Below are 19408 nucleotides of genomic sequence, written 5' to 3' on the forward strand. Positions count from 1 at the left end.
GATAGAAATGGATGTACCCCGCTGATAGCTTGGTTGGATGTATTGGGAGAAAACCAAAGAGCTGTTAGTTTCACAAATAAATGACTCCAGGCGTCATTTTAAATGTTCCTCTGATGTGTCTTGTCTTCTCATTTAATATAAATGCACTGATTATTTGTTTGCAGTATGTAACGCCTGCTCATCATGATATTAACTACATGACCCCCTTGCACTGCAACTGTGGCACCTGCACATAATGTGTTTCGGTCAGGGCTCAACAGAACTCTGTTTGCCTCCCCCCTGGCAGAGTCCATGCAATATGGACACTGAAAATGGGAGATCTGTGAATGCCTCCCATTTTTCCTATCCATCCCTCCAAGCTATTCGTGCTTGAAGCATAAGTAACTAGCTAGCAAGGCACTGAGAAGGAGGGCTGCCCAGGAATATGGGAGGCATGTCTAGCTCTCCTTCCCCCTAACGTTGTGCTGCTTGCTGTGCATGCATAGGAGGGAGACCTCTGTTGAGCCTGTTGGAATCCTCAGTGTGCTGTGATGAGTAAAAGACAACAATATTAAGTTGCTTGTGATCCTTTTGGGGGGCAGTGGGTGCTCTGTGCTAACACAGGTTACTATATTAGACTGTGGCTGCATTCACACCATACAGTTGAAGAACTATTATTCCCCTTTGTAAACAGCCATTACTTCCCCCAAAGAATCGTGGGAAGTGTGGTTTGTGAGGGGTGCTAAGAGTTGTTAGGCGGCCCCTATTCTCCTCACAGAGCTGCAGTTCCCAGAGTTCCCTGGGAAGAGGGATTGATTGTTAAACCACTTTGTGAACTATAGCTCTGTGAGGGGAATAGGGGTCTCAGCACCCTTTCCTTAACTACATTTCCGAGGATTCTTTGGGGGAAGAATCTGTTTAAAGTGGAATAAAATAAAAATAAAATAAATAAATAAATTTTATTTTTCAGCCTCCTATCTGTCCGGGTTAGGGACACTCTAGGCGACGAACAACAAGAATAAAAACAATACATATAGATCAACATAATCAAATTTTAAGTTAAAAAACCATTCATTAATTCAATTATAACATAAGTTAATCTGTCCCAATCTTGTAGGCCTGCCTGAACAGCCAGGTCTTCAAGGCTCGGCGATAGCTGGACAGGGAGGGAGCGTGTCTGAGATCGAAAGGGAGAGAGTTCCAGAGGGTGGGGGCCACAACAGAGAATGCCCTCTCTCTGGTCCGTACCAGCCTAGCTGTTCTCACCGGTGGGACCGAGAGAAGGTCTTGCGAGGCTGATCTCGTCAGACGGCACAATCGGTGATTCTGGAGGCATTCCTTCAGATATACCGGGCCGAAACCGTATAGGGTACTTTAAAAGTACTTTAAAAAGTACTGATAAAATCGAACACCTGAGGAGCTCGATTCCGTGCGCCGTGGATACAGTGAGTGAGCTAGAGTTGACCAGTTGCAAACCGGTCAAATGGGATCGATTTCGGCCTCCTCCTTCTGAGGATGTGGACAAGGTGCTCTCATCTGTAAGGCCTACCACTTGTCTAAATGACCCTTGCCCATCGTGGCTCCTTATGAGCTGCAAAGAGAGATTGGGTGAGGGGATCAAGGCAATGGTTAATGCATCCCTCCAACAGGGTGTTATGCCATTAGCCCTCAAGGAGGCTATTATTAAACCCATCCTAAACAAGTTCTCCTTGGATCCCCAGATTTTAACCAACTTTCGCCCAATCTTGAACTTACCATTCTTGGGCAAGGTCATTGAGAGAGTGGTGGCAAATCAGTTGCAGACACACTTGGATGAAACGGATTATCTAGATCCATACCAATCGGGTTTCAGGACTGGACATGGAACTGAAACAGCCTTGGTCGCTCTGGTTGATGATATGAGGAGGGCATTGGATAGGGGAGAACTCACCTTCCTTGTCCTCCTGGATCTCTCAGTGGCTTTTGATACCGTAGACCATGGTATCTTGTTAGATCGCCTGGAGAGTATGGGATTGGGAGGCACAGTTTTACGGTGGTTCCACTCCTTTCTCTCTGATAGGCGCCAACAGGTAGCATTGGGTGATGAGGTTTCAGACCCTTGGCCTCTCAACTGCGGTGTGCCACAGGGTTCTATCCTCTCACCCATGCTATTTAACATCTATGTAAAGCCGCTGGGAGAGATCATCAGGAGATTTGGGCTGCAGTGTCACCAATATGCGGATGACACTCAGCTCTATCTCTCATTTAAATCTTCACCGGAGAGGGCTGTGGAGACCATGTCCAAGTGCCTGGAATCCGCGAGTGGATGGATGGGCAGGAACAGGTTGAAGTTGAACCCTGATAAGACCGAGGTACTACTTGTGGGAGACAAGGGAGGGTTAGGAGATGTTGACCTGGTGTTTGATGGAGTGAAGTTGCCCCTACAGGACCAGGTCCGCAGCCTCGGGGTTGTTCTTGATTCCAAGCTGTCCATGGAGGCTCAGATTTTGGCTGTGAGCCGGGCAGCTTGGTATCAATTACACCTTATACGTAGGCTGCAACCCTACCTCCCGGTTCAACAGCTCCCACTCGTGGTGCATGCCCTGGTCACCTCTCGATTAGACTACTGTAATGCGCTCTATGTGGGGTTACCCTTGAAAACGACCCGGAAATTACAACTTGTACAGAATGCAGCGACGCGCTTACTTACCAACAGCCGCCGCCGAGACCACATTACGCCAGTATTATTTGATCTACGCTGGCTGCCGGTTATTTTCCGGGCCCAATTCAAGGTGTTGGTATTAACCTTTAAAACCCTATACGGTTTCGGCCCAGCTTACCTGAAAGAGCGCCTCCACCGCCACCAATTATGCCACCCAACTAGATCAGCCACTCAAGGCCTTCTCGCAATCCCGCCAACCAAAACAGCTAGGTTGGTGGGTACTAGGGAGAGAGCCTTTTCTGTGGTGGCCCCCACTCTCTGGAACTCCCACCCATGTGACCTTCGACATGCCCCTTCCCTAGAGGTATTCCGCAAGGCCCTGAAGACGTGGCTTTTCCAACAGGCCTTTGAGGTCCTTGGGAAGGGTAAATCTTCATGATTTTACCATCTATCATATGCTGTTAATATAAATGCTTTTATATGTATTGACTGTCCAGTATTTTATCTACTGTTATTAACATGACTGCAATTGATATTGTTGTATTGTTGTATTTTATCTCATTTTAATGTACATCGTCTAGAGTGGCTATTTGCCAGATAGGCGACAGACAAATTAAATATTATTATTATTATTATTAAATGTATGATGTGAATGTGGTATGATCCAGGTGAGGGATGGTTATACAACCAAATTGTAAAGAACTGGGGAAATGTATGGATGTGCTATTCCATCAAAAGGAGGGATAGGGTGGGCCTTAAACTCAAATAAATAAAATGAATAACAGACCATTTCCCCGGTATTGTGCTTCAGTGAACATGCCATAGGACTGTTAGCTAAACTGCCAGATTCATTGGTGCATGAAATAATTAATGAAGAAATATGTATAGATTCTGAAGTTGAAATGAATCTTATGATGAAATCCTAGATCTACTTACCTGAGCATAAGCCCCGTTGAGTTCAGTAATTGGACTTACTTCTAAGCAGATGTGCATAGGATTTTACTCTTAGTCCAGTATTAAATCACTTTCCTGGATTGAATTAAGTCGGCTGGGAGCACAACTTAAATGAGATTGTTCTCCCCTCCCCCCCATTGGCTGTTATTTCCCAGCATTTGACTCCTAAATGTTGCCCATGTTGGAAGAAAATGGCAGCCTCCCTTCGAAGAACAAAACTGCCCTTTGCGACCTGAGAACAATGTGGCTAAGTACCATACTTGACCTTCTGCATTCTTGTGACAATTCAACAGATGAAAATATAATTAGAATTGGTACAATTTGGCAGAAGTGGCAAAGAGAATATGGTTATCATATATACAAAGTATGTCTGCTACCCTTCTGTCCCTTTCCCAGCTATTGTGCTTGACTTCTGGTATGGTATACATAGCCCTTGAGTTGGGTTAAGGGAAGGGGGGGGGGTCACTATTCTCCAGACAGTGATGTGGATTCCAGAAGCTACCAAGATCAATAAGATTAAATTGCTGTTTATGTGTGTGTTGTATATGTTTGTGTGCATGCTTGCTTTCCTGCTGGGTTCCCAAGGTTTCACAATGGTTTTTGCTTTTCGTCAGTATGAGCCATCTCCAGTGCAAGAGAAGGGATTATAAATGAGCTCCCATGTAAGTGGTCAGCCCCAATCAGGTTGGCATTGTTTGGCTATTGAGGCTTCAGAGTTGTAGAGCACATGCATTGTAGTATAGCATACAATTTTGTACATTTGCTTACAAAATCCACAACTTGAACAAAATTTCGTATGGCCACTAGGGGCCAAATACAGTTCTCAAGGGCTGCATCTGGCCTGTGACCATCTCTGCCACAGGGAATGCACTCATATTGGAACTTTTCCGTCGCTTTCCCCTCATGCAATTACAATCATGCGTGAGGAGGAGTGGGGCTGCATTTGCTCCCCTCCCCTGCCATTCATGCCTTCGGGAAGGTTTGAAGCTGAGGGGAGCCTGCTGCATGTGTATAGGCTCCCTATGCAGTTTAGAAATAATGTGGAAAGCCAACTTACATACAGCAGGCTACCCACTTCAGACCTGCCTTCCCCCCCACACCCATGAGTGGACTGTGGGGATGGGGTCAGTGAGTACACAGCAGGGGCAGTAAGTGTAACCCTGCTCTCCCCCTCGCACATTTGTAATCATATGGAGGGGAGAACACTTGAAAAAGGCTACAGTGAGTCAGGTAGGGGACCATGTGGCCTCAAGGATTCTGTGCCCGGAAATGTAATGCCTCTTCCTACTTCCTTAATTGAGCTTGCCCTCAGCAGTGCTGATGCTCGATACAAGGTATTCATGGGGGTGATCTTTCCCAATTTCTTCTCTGGGGCAACAGTGTTGTAGCTGGAGTGGGAGGCTGTGGGCAAGGATCCAAAAAATTATGGAGAGCTTTAAACTTTTTCTCCCAACAGCAGTCTCCTGTTTTCCATGGCAAACTGAGTGTTTGAAACTATGATGGGCTTCAAAAGCACTTTGTGACATGCCATAGGGGGTCAGCTGTTTTAAAGCAGTGAGCTTTTACGAGCTTGAGCAGCTCTTTCAAGCTCGGCCAGCATCTGTTTTGCCTGCAAGGTGTAGTCCCGCTCTTGTTGCTAAAGGGACCAGCCCATCTTTGGCAAGGGTTGAAGGATGCTTTCTTGGTAAACTAGAAAGAAAGGTACATACATTCTCACCCATAAAAGGAGTGGCACTACCTGCTACTATCTTAAGTCCCTGGGGGCATTTAAGAAAGTATCTAATTTTCATATCTTGTAGGGTTTTTATAAAATGGTTGGTGATGCAGTTGCCTTGGAATCACATCTGTTGAAGCTTTCACTTCTAGAGCATAAAGATTCAGTTTTCCTACTCCCAAAGTTTTCTTGTGCATTTTATCCAAGGTAGTCTTTCAAATAGAGTGGGGCAGGGGTGGGGAAGCAGCGTCAGTGAATTATTGCATTTGAACAGCTAAATATTGAACAGAAATATTGTAAGGGAAGCAGTGCCATGAAGCAACAGATGCAGTCCTTGTAAAAAGGCCATGATGATAGGAATTCAGAAGTTGTCACAGATGTGACCAGCAGCAATTCTCCATTTTTCCCCCTCATTTTCAAGGTGTATTTTCTTTAGAGTGTGTTAAGAGGATTGGGGGGTGGGGGGAGTCTTCTTTCAACTACAAGGTAAATAAAATTTTATTTGCTTTGGATGCTGTAATCTGTGTGTGTGTGTGTAAAATATATCTTGCATACTTAACAGTCATGTGCACATGTGATTTGATTAACCTGTTCAGGATTTCTACATTGCCAAAAGTCTCCTGTTTTAAAATGCCATTGCTCATTCTTTTGTTGCTCCCTGATGTCTGGAACTTTCTTTCAAAACTCCTGTTCGATGCCATCTCTCTCCCCCTCTCGAAATACACTTTTTCTGTGAAGCTCCCTGCTTAATCTCTCCTTAGCCCTTACTCCCCAATGGACAAATGTGTGCATTTACATTCTGTATCCATACAGGGCAGTGGTTTACCTTCATCCCTTGTTAGCCCCTGTCTCTCCCCTTTTGTCTTCTCTAATGTCAAATTTTAGATTGTGAGGTCCTCTGGGCAAGGATCTGCCTCTCCTGTTGGTTAGTCTGCAGAGAGCCATGTACACTGGGGATACTGTGTAAATAATGCAGTGCTGAGAATTGGAAATAACTATAGTTAACAACTTGCACAATTCTGGTAGACATCTAACATAACATCCGTGTTTCATCAACCTATAACATTCCATATATTACTTGTTCTCATGAAGGTCCAATGCAGTATGTTCCTTCACAACTTGTCAGCTCATGAAACATTGAAAAGCATTGGTCCATTTTACTTAGTTCTGTCATTTTGACTTCATTTGAAGGAAGTTGCATAGGACATAAAGTCCAAAATAGGATGAGCTGAACTGATGAGAATGCATTAGGTTGTGCTAATATACACCTTTCAACTTGAAGCATGCCCAGTTTATGACAATATATTGTAATAGCAATAATTTTCCTTAAATTCTATAACCACACCTTAGATCACTGTTCAGAAAGTCCGTCTGTTTCTTAAGTGTGGCATTAAATCAGTGTTTAATATTTTACAGCTAAATCTGTTTCTTTTGCTGTTGACCTGTGCCTGTCAGCTTGAGTGTGTTTGATTCCTGCTGTTCAACTTATATCTACTAAAAGTCAATCTACTTTGTTTTCCTTTCCTACTAAAGAGACTACAGTGATTACCACGAATGCTTGCCACCACACCGAAGTGCTAGTTCACTGTATTGTACAATATGGTGATGTGTATCCCAGTAGCTTCTTAAATAATTATGTGCTAGTGGGCCAGCATATTTTGGTCTGGGAAGACATTTTCTCCCAGGTCATTCTTTTGTGCTAATGTTTGATCTTACTTTATTGCATTGACATCTGTGCAAGCACCATCTTTGTCTTGTGGCCCACTGTGATCTGAATGAATTGGTGGAGGGACTAGTGAGTGAATGGCCCTGCCTGTTTTGACTAGATATGTCTTTGAACTCTGCCAAAGTTAATTCTCTGCATAATTTTAAAAAAGAGAGAAGTGACTGAAAGAAGTGCTGCTAATTAGACTTCTTCCAGGAATAACCTGCTTAGGTTAGTGCTTTTCTTTAATTAAGAAGAGATTTGTCTGATTGATTTTTTTTTGGACAAGGCCAGAGTTGTGCAGGGACCAGGCATTGTTCCTGGAGCTGCTTAACCTCTTGGCCACTTAGGATAGGTAAATGGCAATACCTGAAGGCCCACTTGCAACAATGTAACTTACTATTGTGACTTTAAGTTGAAATATCGCTACTTGATATAACACTACTTATTTGTATTATTTTTAAATGCAATGTATATCTCAATAGCAATATTTTAATATTGGGGTAAAATAGCTTTGTCTGGGGCCATCAGTATAAAGACACTGTATCCATCTAGCATAGCTCATGTGTGCACTCATAAAGCTGTCTTATACTGACAGAGATCATTGGTGCATCTCACCCAGTACGGCCCAAGGCTTTAGGGAGAGGTTTTTCCCAGCCCTTCTACAAAATATCTTATTTTTTACTAGAGATGCCAGGGATTGAACTTGGAACCTCTGCTTATCAAGCATGTGCTCTACTAGTAAGCTGTGAGCTGTTGAATTATACCTTTAATTGAATACAGGCATTTTGATGATCTCTCTATACCTGCCTGAAAAATAATTCTTATATTTAGGAGCCAGCATCAGTTATAAGAGCCGAGGTGACAGAATGCCTGAGATTTTCCAGCCCTGTCTATTAAACACAATTGGAGAGAATCTGGGTAACGCTGAGATCAACATTCTTTCACGCACTCTGTTTTTATCTTGGAAACGCCAAAAGACGTGATATCAAAATTCAGAGGCTTAAGTTCATCACCTGTGCCTGATCTGTCCTTTGTTTCCACAAGTAGCTTTGTGGACCTCTTAAACTTATAACTAACTGTTTCTATCTATAGAGCCAAGTTCCCCTCTTGTAGCCACCAGAAATCTTTTTTTCCAAACCGTTTTCCCCTGGCAAAACAAATCCTCAACCTGCCTTTTAAATTCAGGAATTTATAAACTTGGTACTGGGATTGAGTTATGAAACATTGCAGAAAAAGAAATTATCAGAAAAAGTTTTGAGTTCAGGCACGTGATGCATCTGTACTGAGGATTACAGCCAGGTCATCTTTGGCCACAGTCCCAGAGAACTGCTTGGCTACTTGTTTGTGTACAATGTAGCTTTAAATTTGCATTTCTCAAACACTTAAGCACAACAATCTCACTCTTCCAATACTTTTGGCTGCTTTTGAAACACATATGACGTAGTGGTCTGCCTTTTGCAATGCAAACAGAAGTTTCATTCAATGTGTTTTGTCCTTTCGGTCAAATGTAAGGTAGATTTCTGTATTATGCCTTAACTCTTTTACATATTTCTTGATTTCAAAGGAACAGTAGAAGCTTTATAGTGTAAGGTTTAAATTAAAGCTGGGGCACATACTGCTCAAAGCTTCCCTGTAGATAGATTTATTTGGAAGCCTGTGATTCATTTAAAAATGAAGCTTGTGATTTGAAGCCCATATAGGGCATGATCAGGATGAATTATCCTGAACTTGCCTCTCTTGAATGTGGCAAGAGATTGCACAGGTCTTATCAGATTCTTTGTAAGTATTTGTGATCTGGTTGGACTTATTTGGCCAGTCATGTATGTAATTGATGTTGTTAAAATGTTTCACCCCATTAATAACTGATAAGAATTAAGTGCAGTGAATAATTTCTCAGGAGGGCTCAGTCCCCTATAGTAATTTTTACAAACTTTTATTTTTCTTTAAAACAGTAAGAATAGTTCCTTAAAACAAAGAAAAACCCAGCCAAGTTACTTAAAAGGTGCCATTTTGACCACCTTTCTGTCCATAATAATAGAACTATGTAGGAGGCTGATCATAACTGCTTGCACCATTCAACCTAGTTTCATTCCTGGTGAAGTGTATGAGACCTGGAATGAATAATCAGAAATAGTTGCAGAGAAGCTGTTTTAATGGTGAGTTACACATAATCAGCAAGTTATTTTAAATTTAGCAGTGGAAAATTTATGAAGAAAACATTGAATCAAGTCTCTAACTTATATCCCAATACATACTCACATTTAACCTTTTTTTGGGTAGTGTGTTGGGAGTGGCTTTGTACAAAAAGCGAATCAGTATTCAGGAGTGTACATTGGGCTCCTAGGAAAGGCCTGGAAAAATTTGGGGGAAACAGTTTTTTCCCTGTTTGTTTTTTTTATGGAAAACCCCTGGAAAAAATTGGGGAAAATGTGTTTTTTTCCTGATTTTTCCTGATTTTTTCCTGGGCCTTCACATCTCTAGGCTCCACTTTCAAGGGCTCCGTTGCTATTTATTTCCTTTTGGAGCTCATAAATGCTGAACTGATTAGACCAGCCTTTCCCAACCAGTGTGCCTCCAGATGTTGTTGGACTACAACTCCCATCTTCCTGACCATTGGCAATGCTAGCTGAGGCTGATGGGAGTTGTGGTCCAACAAATAATTTAATTTAATAATAATTTAATTTTTGTGTCGCCTATCTGGCCGAAGTCACTCTAGGCGACAACATCTGGAGGCACACTGGTTGGGAAAGGCTGGATTAGACCATTGGAAGTTACTTGATAATTTTTAGCACAATCCACTAAACTCAATTTCATTAGTGTTTGTAGCAAGCTCCAGTGGGTTGGATGCAGACTAAAGTAGTTGCCCTTTGGTTCCGTTGAAATCAATGTGAGAAGCTAGTCCTATCTAACTTGTGTCCCACTGAGATCAGTAAAACTTAGGAGCAACTAACTTAGTCTGGATTCAATCCGCTGTATGGGTTCAGATTGCACAGGTTATATGTACAATAGTATTGTTTTGTGGATTGAGTCCTTGATTGATGATCTGGCTAAGCAGTTCAGAATGGGATTAGTTGTTGGTTGCTCACTATTGGTTAATTAAATATCCACTTTAACATACTAATAAGTTACCTGCGTTTAGTAACTTGTGGCATCTAACTGCTTCTTCTCTTCCTTCCTTTTTGTCATCCTGCAGTGTTCTGTGCCAAGGTCTTTGTGGCTAGGCTGCTCCAACCTGGTAGAGAGCATGTGCGCACTGAGATGCCTGCAGAGCATGCCCAGTGTCAGATGTCTCCAGGTGCCTTTCTTCTTTCTTGCTGTAAATGTGTTATGCGTATGCTGTGGTCATTGTTAAAATCTCTCTGGATTCAGTTTAAATTGTATAGTCTCCTGAATGTTTTCTGTATGATCCTCATTGGTTTTTGTAGGAGTCCTCCTTAAGAGGGCTCTGCATGATAACAGTCCTCATTTGAAAGTGGTAAGCATTTTGCTCTACCTGTTTTCTCAAGCTGCGATGCAAATAAGGGTTGCATGTTGCCTGTTTCTGAAATCATTGAAATATTTGATGAAGGGTGGTATGAAAATCCTTAAATAAAAATAAATAAACCAACTCATGAAAATAAATTTAGAAATCAGCTTAGTAGCTTTCTTGACTATGTTGAATTCTTGATGCCCACACCAAATGTTCCTGAGGGGTTTTTTTTGTAATGTTTAGAGAGATCAGTGGCTTTTTCTTGCCAGTGTTAAACTTATTGCAATGGTGTTAGCATGGAACCCTCTCAATTGGCTTGACTTCTTTTCAAAATGGATGAATTTAATTCTTTTTAATTGAGAAGGGTGAGAACATGTGTAAATAGCAAGATTGCTAGTTCTAATTCCTCTAGCAATTGCATATTTCATATGGGCAGTGTGTGGTGAGGACATTTAACAAAATAGCTGGACTAAGTATGGCAAGTTGTGCAGAAGGGCTGTCATTATTTTTATAGCATTTTCATAAAGCCGACAGACAGACAGATAGATGTAGCTGTTTTAATCTGTACATCTCAAAGTTGTTTATGCATAGATTCCAAATGTATAATAATTAATGTTATGAATGGAACTAATAGCAGTTCAGATCATTCTCTGTAGAGCTGGAAAGGGTTGGTAATTTCTTTGAGGCATTAGGCCATTTAAAAATGTCTCTAGTGGCCAAGCTTAGTGGCTTACGCACTTTACCTTCGTGTACTTCTCACTTTTAGGGATCCCACCATTCTGTGGGAAACAACTAAAGCTAAGTTAGGGTGCCTTGCCTTGCAGTTTGTAAAGTTGTCCATAAGTAGAGGAATGAAGCTTGTTTTTATGCTTTGAGATTTGAGGCAGCACTATATACTTTCTCTCTCTCTCTCTCTCCCTCTCTCCCCCTCGCCCTCCCCCTTTCCCTCTCCCCCTCCCCCAATACTCATGGAGAATTGCAAGGGCTCTTTTAGACTTTTTTTCCGTTGACCCTAATAAATCTCATAAACATGACTTGCCACAAGTCCTCTGAAACATGAATCCTCAGGGGATGCAAAGAATTGTGGAATGTTATTCATAATGTAAAACTGGAATTCTGTATGTTGGCTACAAATTGTATGTGATATGCTGGATTTGACAAGGTCATTAGGGATGTTGGAGGATGGAGGCTTTCCTAAGAGTGTAGGAGGAGGATGACACAGCGCCTTCTTCTTCCCTGAGTCATGCAGTATAGTGAGGTAAATAAATCAGATAAATTGGCAACCTAAAATTATCAGAGCACAGCAAAGCAAGGATTAATGATTGTAACATTTGTGTTCTATCTCTCTAGCTTATTTTCACCCTGGTAGGATTATCAATACCTTGGCATAGTCATTAACCAAAATGGAGACAATAATCAAAAGTTCAGAAAAAGGCTAGGACTGGGGAGGGCAGCTATGAGAGAACTAGAAAAGGTCCTCAAATGCAAAGATGTATCACTGAACACTAAAGTCAGGATCATTCAGATCATGGTATTCCCAATCTCTATGTATAGATGTGAAAGTGGGACAGTGAAAAAAGTGGATAAGAGAAAAATCAACTCATCTGAAATGTGGTTTTGGAGGAGAGCTTTGTGCATACCATGGACTGCGAAAAAGACAAATAATTGGGTGTTAGAACAAATTAAACCAGAATTCATTGGAAGCTAAAATGATGGAACAGGTTATCATACTTTGGACACATAATGAGAAGATATGATGTACTAGAAATGCTGGGAAAAACAGAAGGGAATAGAAAAAGAGGAAGACCAAACAAGAGATGGATTGATTCCATAAAGGAAGCCACAGACCTGAACTTACAAGATCTGAACAGGGTGGTTCATAACAGATGCTATTGGAGGTTGCTTATTCATAGGGTTGCCATAAGTCATAATTGATTTGAAGGTATATAACAACAACAAAGTTGATATATCCCTTGCCTACAACAATAACAACCCAACGGTGGTGGTTGTTTTTTTGCCATTCCACTAAGGTCATGTCTTAGGACCCATATCTCAAACAGTACACGTCATATGACCTCCCTAGATGTTGGCAGAAATAAACCATATAAAATATAGTGATTGGCCCTTTGTTTCAGTAGTTTATCATATTCTCTGTATATAAAATAATTTCCTTCTATAGAGTTTCTGCTTCAAATGATTCTCTTCAGTAAGTCTATAGAAATGTTCAAGCAACCAGAAAAACGATCCTATTGTGATTTTTCTCTTGCAAAAGTGATTATCTGTAATTAATTAAATCACGTGTTTTGGAAATGTGTATTAACCATTCTTTGATATCTTAATAGTACATTTATACTATAGGCAGACATGTATGGTAGAAAAATAACACTATGCTGTTTCTTGAAAGCACACAAGACGTGTGAGTCTGCTTTGTTGCTTGTATCAACACTCAAGCTAAATACTATCACTGGTAGTCAGCACTAAAAGGTCCATGTTATACAGAGTGTGCATCATAGTGGCACAGGAGTCAGGAACTGATTATATATTCTTGATTTTAAAACTGTGTTAAACATCAGCTGTTAGATATCTAGAGGGAAAACTTTCTCTATTGTTTGGGAATTTCAGTGGTCATCTAAAGATCGATTTTGGGGTTGACCAGTACAACCTTCTCCTTCAAGGTAATTGATTTTCCTTCATCTGGATGGCCAAATCTTTAGAGACGACTTCTGCTAGTGTAGGGGGGTGGGTGAGTGGGTTCCCATGTACATAACTTCCTACATATGTACATAATGTACATTGCTTTTTCCCCACCCAGCATGTACATAAATTCAGCATACCTCAAACATTGAATTAATGCATACAAGATAATTGGGGAAACTCACGTCTGGTGGAACATGCATAGTAGTTTCATATAGATTTTGCCATGCAGTAAAACCACCCTTGATCACTACCTGAAAATGCATGAATCTGACCCTGAAATGTGTATGGATATGTTAATCAGTGGGGGTCTATTGTAAGCATGCTTCACAATTTGGGATGCTGTGGATGACAATTCAGAATTGCTTGGCATTGTGAGATTGTATGCATGAAAATCAACCTTTCGTTATTCATCTTTGTAAATGATTTTGTTTTCAGTCTAATTGGTTAGCTGTGTATCTAAGCTGTAGCTTTTATCATCACTCTTATCTGTGAGTTTGTGATATTTGTGCATTGCAAAAATGATCTTTTGTATGGAATATTCTGGGAGCAAGCATTTCTCTGTAGATAACTTTTTGATTTAAAGATAAGAGAGGTGATCTGTAGAGTGGGGTAAATTGTGAAGATGGCCAGCTATTTAGGATATTAAAATTTAAAGTAGACCATTCCCTGAAGGATCTCTCCAAAATGGATGATTGGGTAAGGGAACACCAAATAAGGCTCATAGCTGAGTATAAATATATGGCATTTGAAATTATTATTTGTATCTCCCCCACCCCCAAGTGCACGCACCGTAGACCTTAATTGACTTTCACTCACAGTCACTGGAGAAAACTCACTGAAAGTTCCAGCTTTGAGCAGTGTAGTAACGGGTGGGGAAAAAGCAATATACAGAATTTCTTAACTCAGCAATTATCAACTTAGATGTATACCTGTGGTTACATGCATCTGTATTTAGAATACAGTAGGGCCCCCTAATACGGTGGGTTAGGGACCAGGCCCCTGCCATAAAACGGAAATTGCCGTAAAGCGGGGGCCCATAGACTGTAATGGGCTGCGTCGCGCCAAAATGACGTCAAAATGATGTCAAAATGGCACGCGACAGAAAAAACCCGCCGTATTCGCGGAACAAGCGCTGTAAGAGTGGGGCCTTTCCCTAACTGAGAACCGCCGCATGAACGAAGCGCCGTAAAGCGGGGCCCTACTGTATAAAGTGCAATTGACATTGCTTTTACATCACAGAATGGGGAGAATCATATCACAGAATGGGGAGAACTAAAAAGTTAAAAAGTTGCTGTCTTATGAAGAAAAGCTTAAATAGTTGAAGATTTGCTTTTGAGAACATGATGGATGCTTTACAATTGTGTGGTGTGGTGTAAGTGAATAGGACAGAGCTATTATCTCAAAACAGAGGCACTTGGAAGTCATCCACAATAATTGTCTGCAGATTGAACAAAACCAAGTTGTTCACTGTCATAAGATGTTGTGGTTGATATTGGCATAAACAACTATTTAAAAATATATAAACAGATGGAAGATATAAGCCCTGTGAATAATTAATGTGCAAGCAGTCCCTATAGCTCTGTTTCTGTGGCATAGCATTAATACAACTGTTTCTCTGTGTTCTGCTAGTGCATGTATCTGTAAGGCTACTACTGATATTGTTTTTAAAATGCTACCACCTGAGTGCAGCACTAGGACACTGCCAGTTCTGGTTTTCAGGCTCTGGCGAAAGTATCAGCTTTGTTTGACACAGTGAAACTTGCTGCTCCAGTAGCTTAAATTAACTTCCTCTTTAATTCATGTTTATGGCAACTGAATACTTTTTGTTTTCAGCAAACCTTCCATTCTTTGGCTGTAACAGAGCTATCCTGAATGAAATAAGAAGGGGACTGAAATGACTCATGCCGGCCAGGGCATGAGTGGCGTGGAGGATGTTTTTCTTTTTTGAATCGGCAGATCTCTATTTCGTGAAATCCCTCCCCCCATTTGTGATAAGGAAAGGGAGTTGATGATCCTGATCCTGGAAGTGTGGAGGAGTTTGGGATCCAAAGCCACCTCTGCTCCCCCCCACCTCCTGAAGCACCCTGTTTCAGGGCCTTTCCACAGTCATAGCAAGGGCCTTGGCAATGGGCATGTCCACCCACTGGTGAAGCTCCTCTCTACTGGAAGAGAGGCATCTGTGCTAGCCTCATCCAGCCAGGAAATCCGGGGGGGGGTTGGGTTTTTCTGTGAGTTGTAACACGCTTGTTCTGGCTCTGGATTCTCTTTGCTGTTTTTAGCTTGTTTATATCTTTTGTTGTTTCTAATTTTATTGGATATTCATTTTTAAATAATATTTGTATTGCTTTGTTACATTGTGAGCTGCCTTGTGAAGGCTTGAAATTTAAAGAGCGGGATATAAATGATCAGATAAATAATAAGTGTATCCATATTGTTTTAACTATGTAGAGCTTGGAAAAGTTACTTTTTTGAACTACAACTCCCATCAGCCCCAGCCAGCATGGCCACTGGATTGGGCTGATGGGAGTTGTAGTTCAAAAAAGTAACTTTTCCAAGCTCTGTTAGCTAAGAGGAGGGGCAATTTGGTATCTTCATTGGTGAATGGTATCGTGTATGGCTAGCTTTTTTTGTTCTGTTTTTTTAGGGGTTGCTAGCTGTGGTAATCAAAAGTGCCAGCTTCTGAGCTCCGCGTATTGTTGAGTGGATTTTAATGGATGAACTTCCTATCATCCTGTTGTCAGTCCTGTTAACTACCCATTAATTTCTGTACTAGATTTGTTACTATTTCTGTGCCGTCTCCAAGCTCTTAGCCCTTAAATGTAAGACAGTGTTGCAAAGAAGTATTTCCAGTCCTTATCATAGGGGTCATGGCATGGCTTGAGGTAATAGATTTGGATGCTACTTCGGATAAGGAGCTAATTGCTATGCTGTTTTAACACTTTGCTCTGAACTATATAGTTTTATTTAAATCTTAGTCTATCATACCTGTGCAAAACATCTTCTTTCCATTAAGCATTACTGCCATCTGATTCAACTTTTCATTAGACAGATTTCATATGTGCCACTTAAAGTGTATTTGAGGCTCCCCCCCCCAGCTATTATATGCATTTGTAAAAGATAAAAACACAGTTTTAAATACATTTAAATGTGTATCATTTTTAAATTGGTTTATGACCATGCTGGAAGGTTGATTTACAATCACACTGGAACCTTTATTATGGAGAGGGCCTTTTCAGTTGTGGCTCCCCATCTGTGAAATGTGCTCCCCAAGTGAGGTCTGCCTGGTGCCTTCATTGACAACTTTTATTATTATTTTATTTTAATATTACCTGTAACAATAGACGGGTTCTACCTGAAGCACCTTTTTAGTCCACAAACCATTTTTCCATAGAGTTGTATATGATTGAGAATGGTCTCTGTCATATTTGTTAAGTGCTTATATTGAAGTGTGGTGGAAAACCTTGTCAGTTGCGTCAGTGCAGCTAGTTCTTGCCTTCTGCCATCACTGAAAGTGCTTGGCAATACAAGCGCGTTTTATTTTTCCTTTTCAAGAGGTCATGTATGCACATGAGCATTTCTGCCCAGTAATACTTTAAAAAGAGAAAAATTGAGAAGTCATTGGTGAATCTGACAGGGTTTTCTCCCTTGACTTCAGTTTCACTGGAGAGCAAAAGGAAGCTCATGAAGGAAATGCCAATGGAGTGGATTAGAAAGACACCTGCCGGATTGCTTCAGAGTGTAGTCCCAGGTTAGTTTTGGCCAGGATAAGTAGGTGAGGATGGAGTGTCTTTTTTCCTGCAATAATGGAAAGGGGCGTGTGTGATATTAAAAGCTGGGAAGGTACTAAGTTGTGGCCTGTGATAACTTGCATCAACGGAAGTGGGGAAAGATTCCTGAGTGGTGATGAAAGCATTAGGGATTCTGTAAACTAAAGACTTTCTAAGACCCCATAGTTTCATGCTTTGATTTCCTCTTCTGGCTAATACTCCCCAGACCCTCCCAATTGAGATTTGTCCATTCTTCCTTTTAGTCAGCTCACACACCCTCTGGGCACGAATCACAGTACTTTTGTGGCTTTGCACACTGCCGGACACCTTGTTTTAAAATAGGAAAGTGATGTAAACCGCAAAGAATTCTGGAAATTACATCCGAAGAAAATAGTTGTTTTTCTAATTGGTTTTGAGATGTGTGTCTGAATAGAGTTGGGAGGTGATGAGTGATAAGCTGGTAGTCTGCCTTGCAGCTTAATTTGGTGTTCTGCTGACCTACATTTGCCTTGGTAATTGTATGATAAAACTAGGTCAACTTCAGTTTCACTTCTTACTACATTTTGTTCCATTTGGGAAAGAGGTGTGAACTCATTTTCCTTTTTAAGTTTCACATGCAATAAAGAAAGAGATGACAACACCTGAATCGAAATCTCGATCCAGGTGCTTATTTCCCACTGAGAAACAAAATATAGTCTTTTACAGATGCTAGTGTCCTAGAATGATACTTAAGCAAGATATTTAATCTTAATCTAATTTAGCATACCTTGAACTATGTGTTTATTGCATTTTGTAGGAATTCATTTATTTCGACAGTGGATTTCTTCAAAAGCCGTTATCAGCCTTTCAGTGACCAAGATCCCATTTTGTGCTCCAAAGTTGTGAAAAGTCTGTCACCTAAAATTATTGGGAAGGGATCGGGACTGATCATGTGATACTGAGCAAAACAGAGTTGCTGAGAGGCTTGCACCACCTGGCTGGCTGTTTGGGCAGGAAATGGGCTTTTATATGGCTTCTCCCACCCCCTGTGTCAGCTTTGCAGGGAGATGTCAGCATAGGCGGGGTGCAGGCTGGGGCTGTGAATTCCTTGGTAATTGCCAGGGTCGTAAAGTCTTTAGCCAGCTGCTTGGATTATAAATCTACCAGGCTAGCAAAGTAACCAGGAGAGAGGCAAGATAAGGGCAGAGGGTTTGTTCCAAGCTCACGTGCAAGATAGTCCAAGAAGTGAAGTCAATGAGGGGTCCGAGTCCAGTTTTCCGAGAGGTCAGTCCGAGTCTAGGTTCTGGGAGATAGGAGGAAACACAGAGGTCACGCCTGACGTTGTAGTCAGCAACACGCTGAAGCCAGGAGCTGTCTTTTAAAGTACGCTTCCTAAGACAGGTGTGAGCAATCATCCGTCTGGCTTCTGAAAGCGTGCCGGCCTTAAACAGCCAGGCCGACCTTGCTGCTGCCTGATTCTTTGTCGTCTTCGCTCTGCAGGTGGGAGGGGAGTCTCTTGTTCACTGCCAGACTCTGGCTGAAGGGCTTCAGCTGTGTCCTGGATACTCTCCAGCTAAGGGGCAGTGGGGGCTGCGTCCTCAGGACTTTTGTCTGTTCTTTCTTCTGGGTCTGCTGCTGTTACTCCCGAGTCGCCGTCCGCTTCCTCCTCTGACGAGTCTTCCGAAGGGGCCATGACACCCTGCTTCGCTTGCTCATGCAAGACCTTGGATGAATGAATGTGTTGACCCCATACCATAAGTTTGCCACAGTGGGGAGGGACCTTTTCTAGGGCAATACAGTGTTATCTAGGCTGACAGCTCTCTACAGTTGGCTTTTAAAAATATAAATATTAAATATAAATATAGCTATAGATAAGTGAAATGTTTTCATGTTGGTTTTGTGCTTGCTCCCCGAATCATCATCATCATCATCATCATCATCATCATCATCCCACCCTTCCTCCTAGCAGGAGCCCAGGGCGGCAAACAAAAGCACTAAAAACACTTTAAAACATCATAAAAACAGACTTTAAAATACATTAAAACAAAACATCTTCAAAAACATTTTTTAAAAAAGCTTTGAAGACATCTTAAAAAGAAAAGAAAAAAGGTTAACTTAAAAAAAAAGTTTACAAACATATTAAAAGCAATTCCAACACAGGCACAGACTGGGATAACGTCTCAACTTAAAAGGCTTGTTGAAAGAAGAAGGTCTTCAATAGGTGCCTAATATTTACGGGTAAGGAATTCCACAGGGTAGGTGCCACCACACTAAAGGTCCTGTTTCCTATATTGTGCAGAACGAACCTCCTGATAAGATGGTATCTGCAGGAGGCCCTCACCTGCAGAGCGCAGTGATTTACTGGGTATATAAGGGATAAGACAGTCTTTCAGGTATCCTGGTCCTGAGCTGTATAGGGCTTTGTACACCAAAACTAGAACCTTGAACTTGGCCTGGTAGCAAATGGGCAGCCGGTGTAGTTCTTTCAGCAGCGGGGTGA

The 19408-nt window shown here is 41.5% G+C and overlaps 1 protein-coding gene across 7 annotated transcripts in view; it reads left to right on the forward strand.

The window, feature by feature from the left end:
* The window catches only part of FBXW11 (F-box and WD repeat domain containing 11), a 101827-nt gene that overhangs the window by 22056 nt on the left and 60363 nt on the right, over positions 1 to 19408 (forward strand). For 2 of the 7 annotated variants that reach the window (XM_061622468.1, XM_061622466.1), the window contains one exon: positions 10190 to 10291. The exons of 4 other annotated variants lie outside the window; for them this stretch is intronic. In XM_061622468.1, the coding sequence (XP_061478452.1) occupies positions 10241 to 10291 (51 nt within the window). In that variant the 5' untranslated portion in view covers positions 10190 to 10240. Of the gene's footprint in view, positions 1 to 10189; positions 10292 to 13118; positions 13141 to 19408 lie in introns of those variants that run through there. One more of the 7 variants, XM_061622471.1, reaches the window with a different exon arrangement.

This window comes from Rhineura floridana, chromosome 4 (genome assembly GCF_030035675.1).
Source record: "Rhineura floridana isolate rRhiFlo1 chromosome 4, rRhiFlo1.hap2, whole genome shotgun sequence".
Lineage (NCBI taxonomy): Eukaryota > Metazoa > Chordata > Lepidosauria > Squamata > Rhineuridae > Rhineura > Rhineura floridana.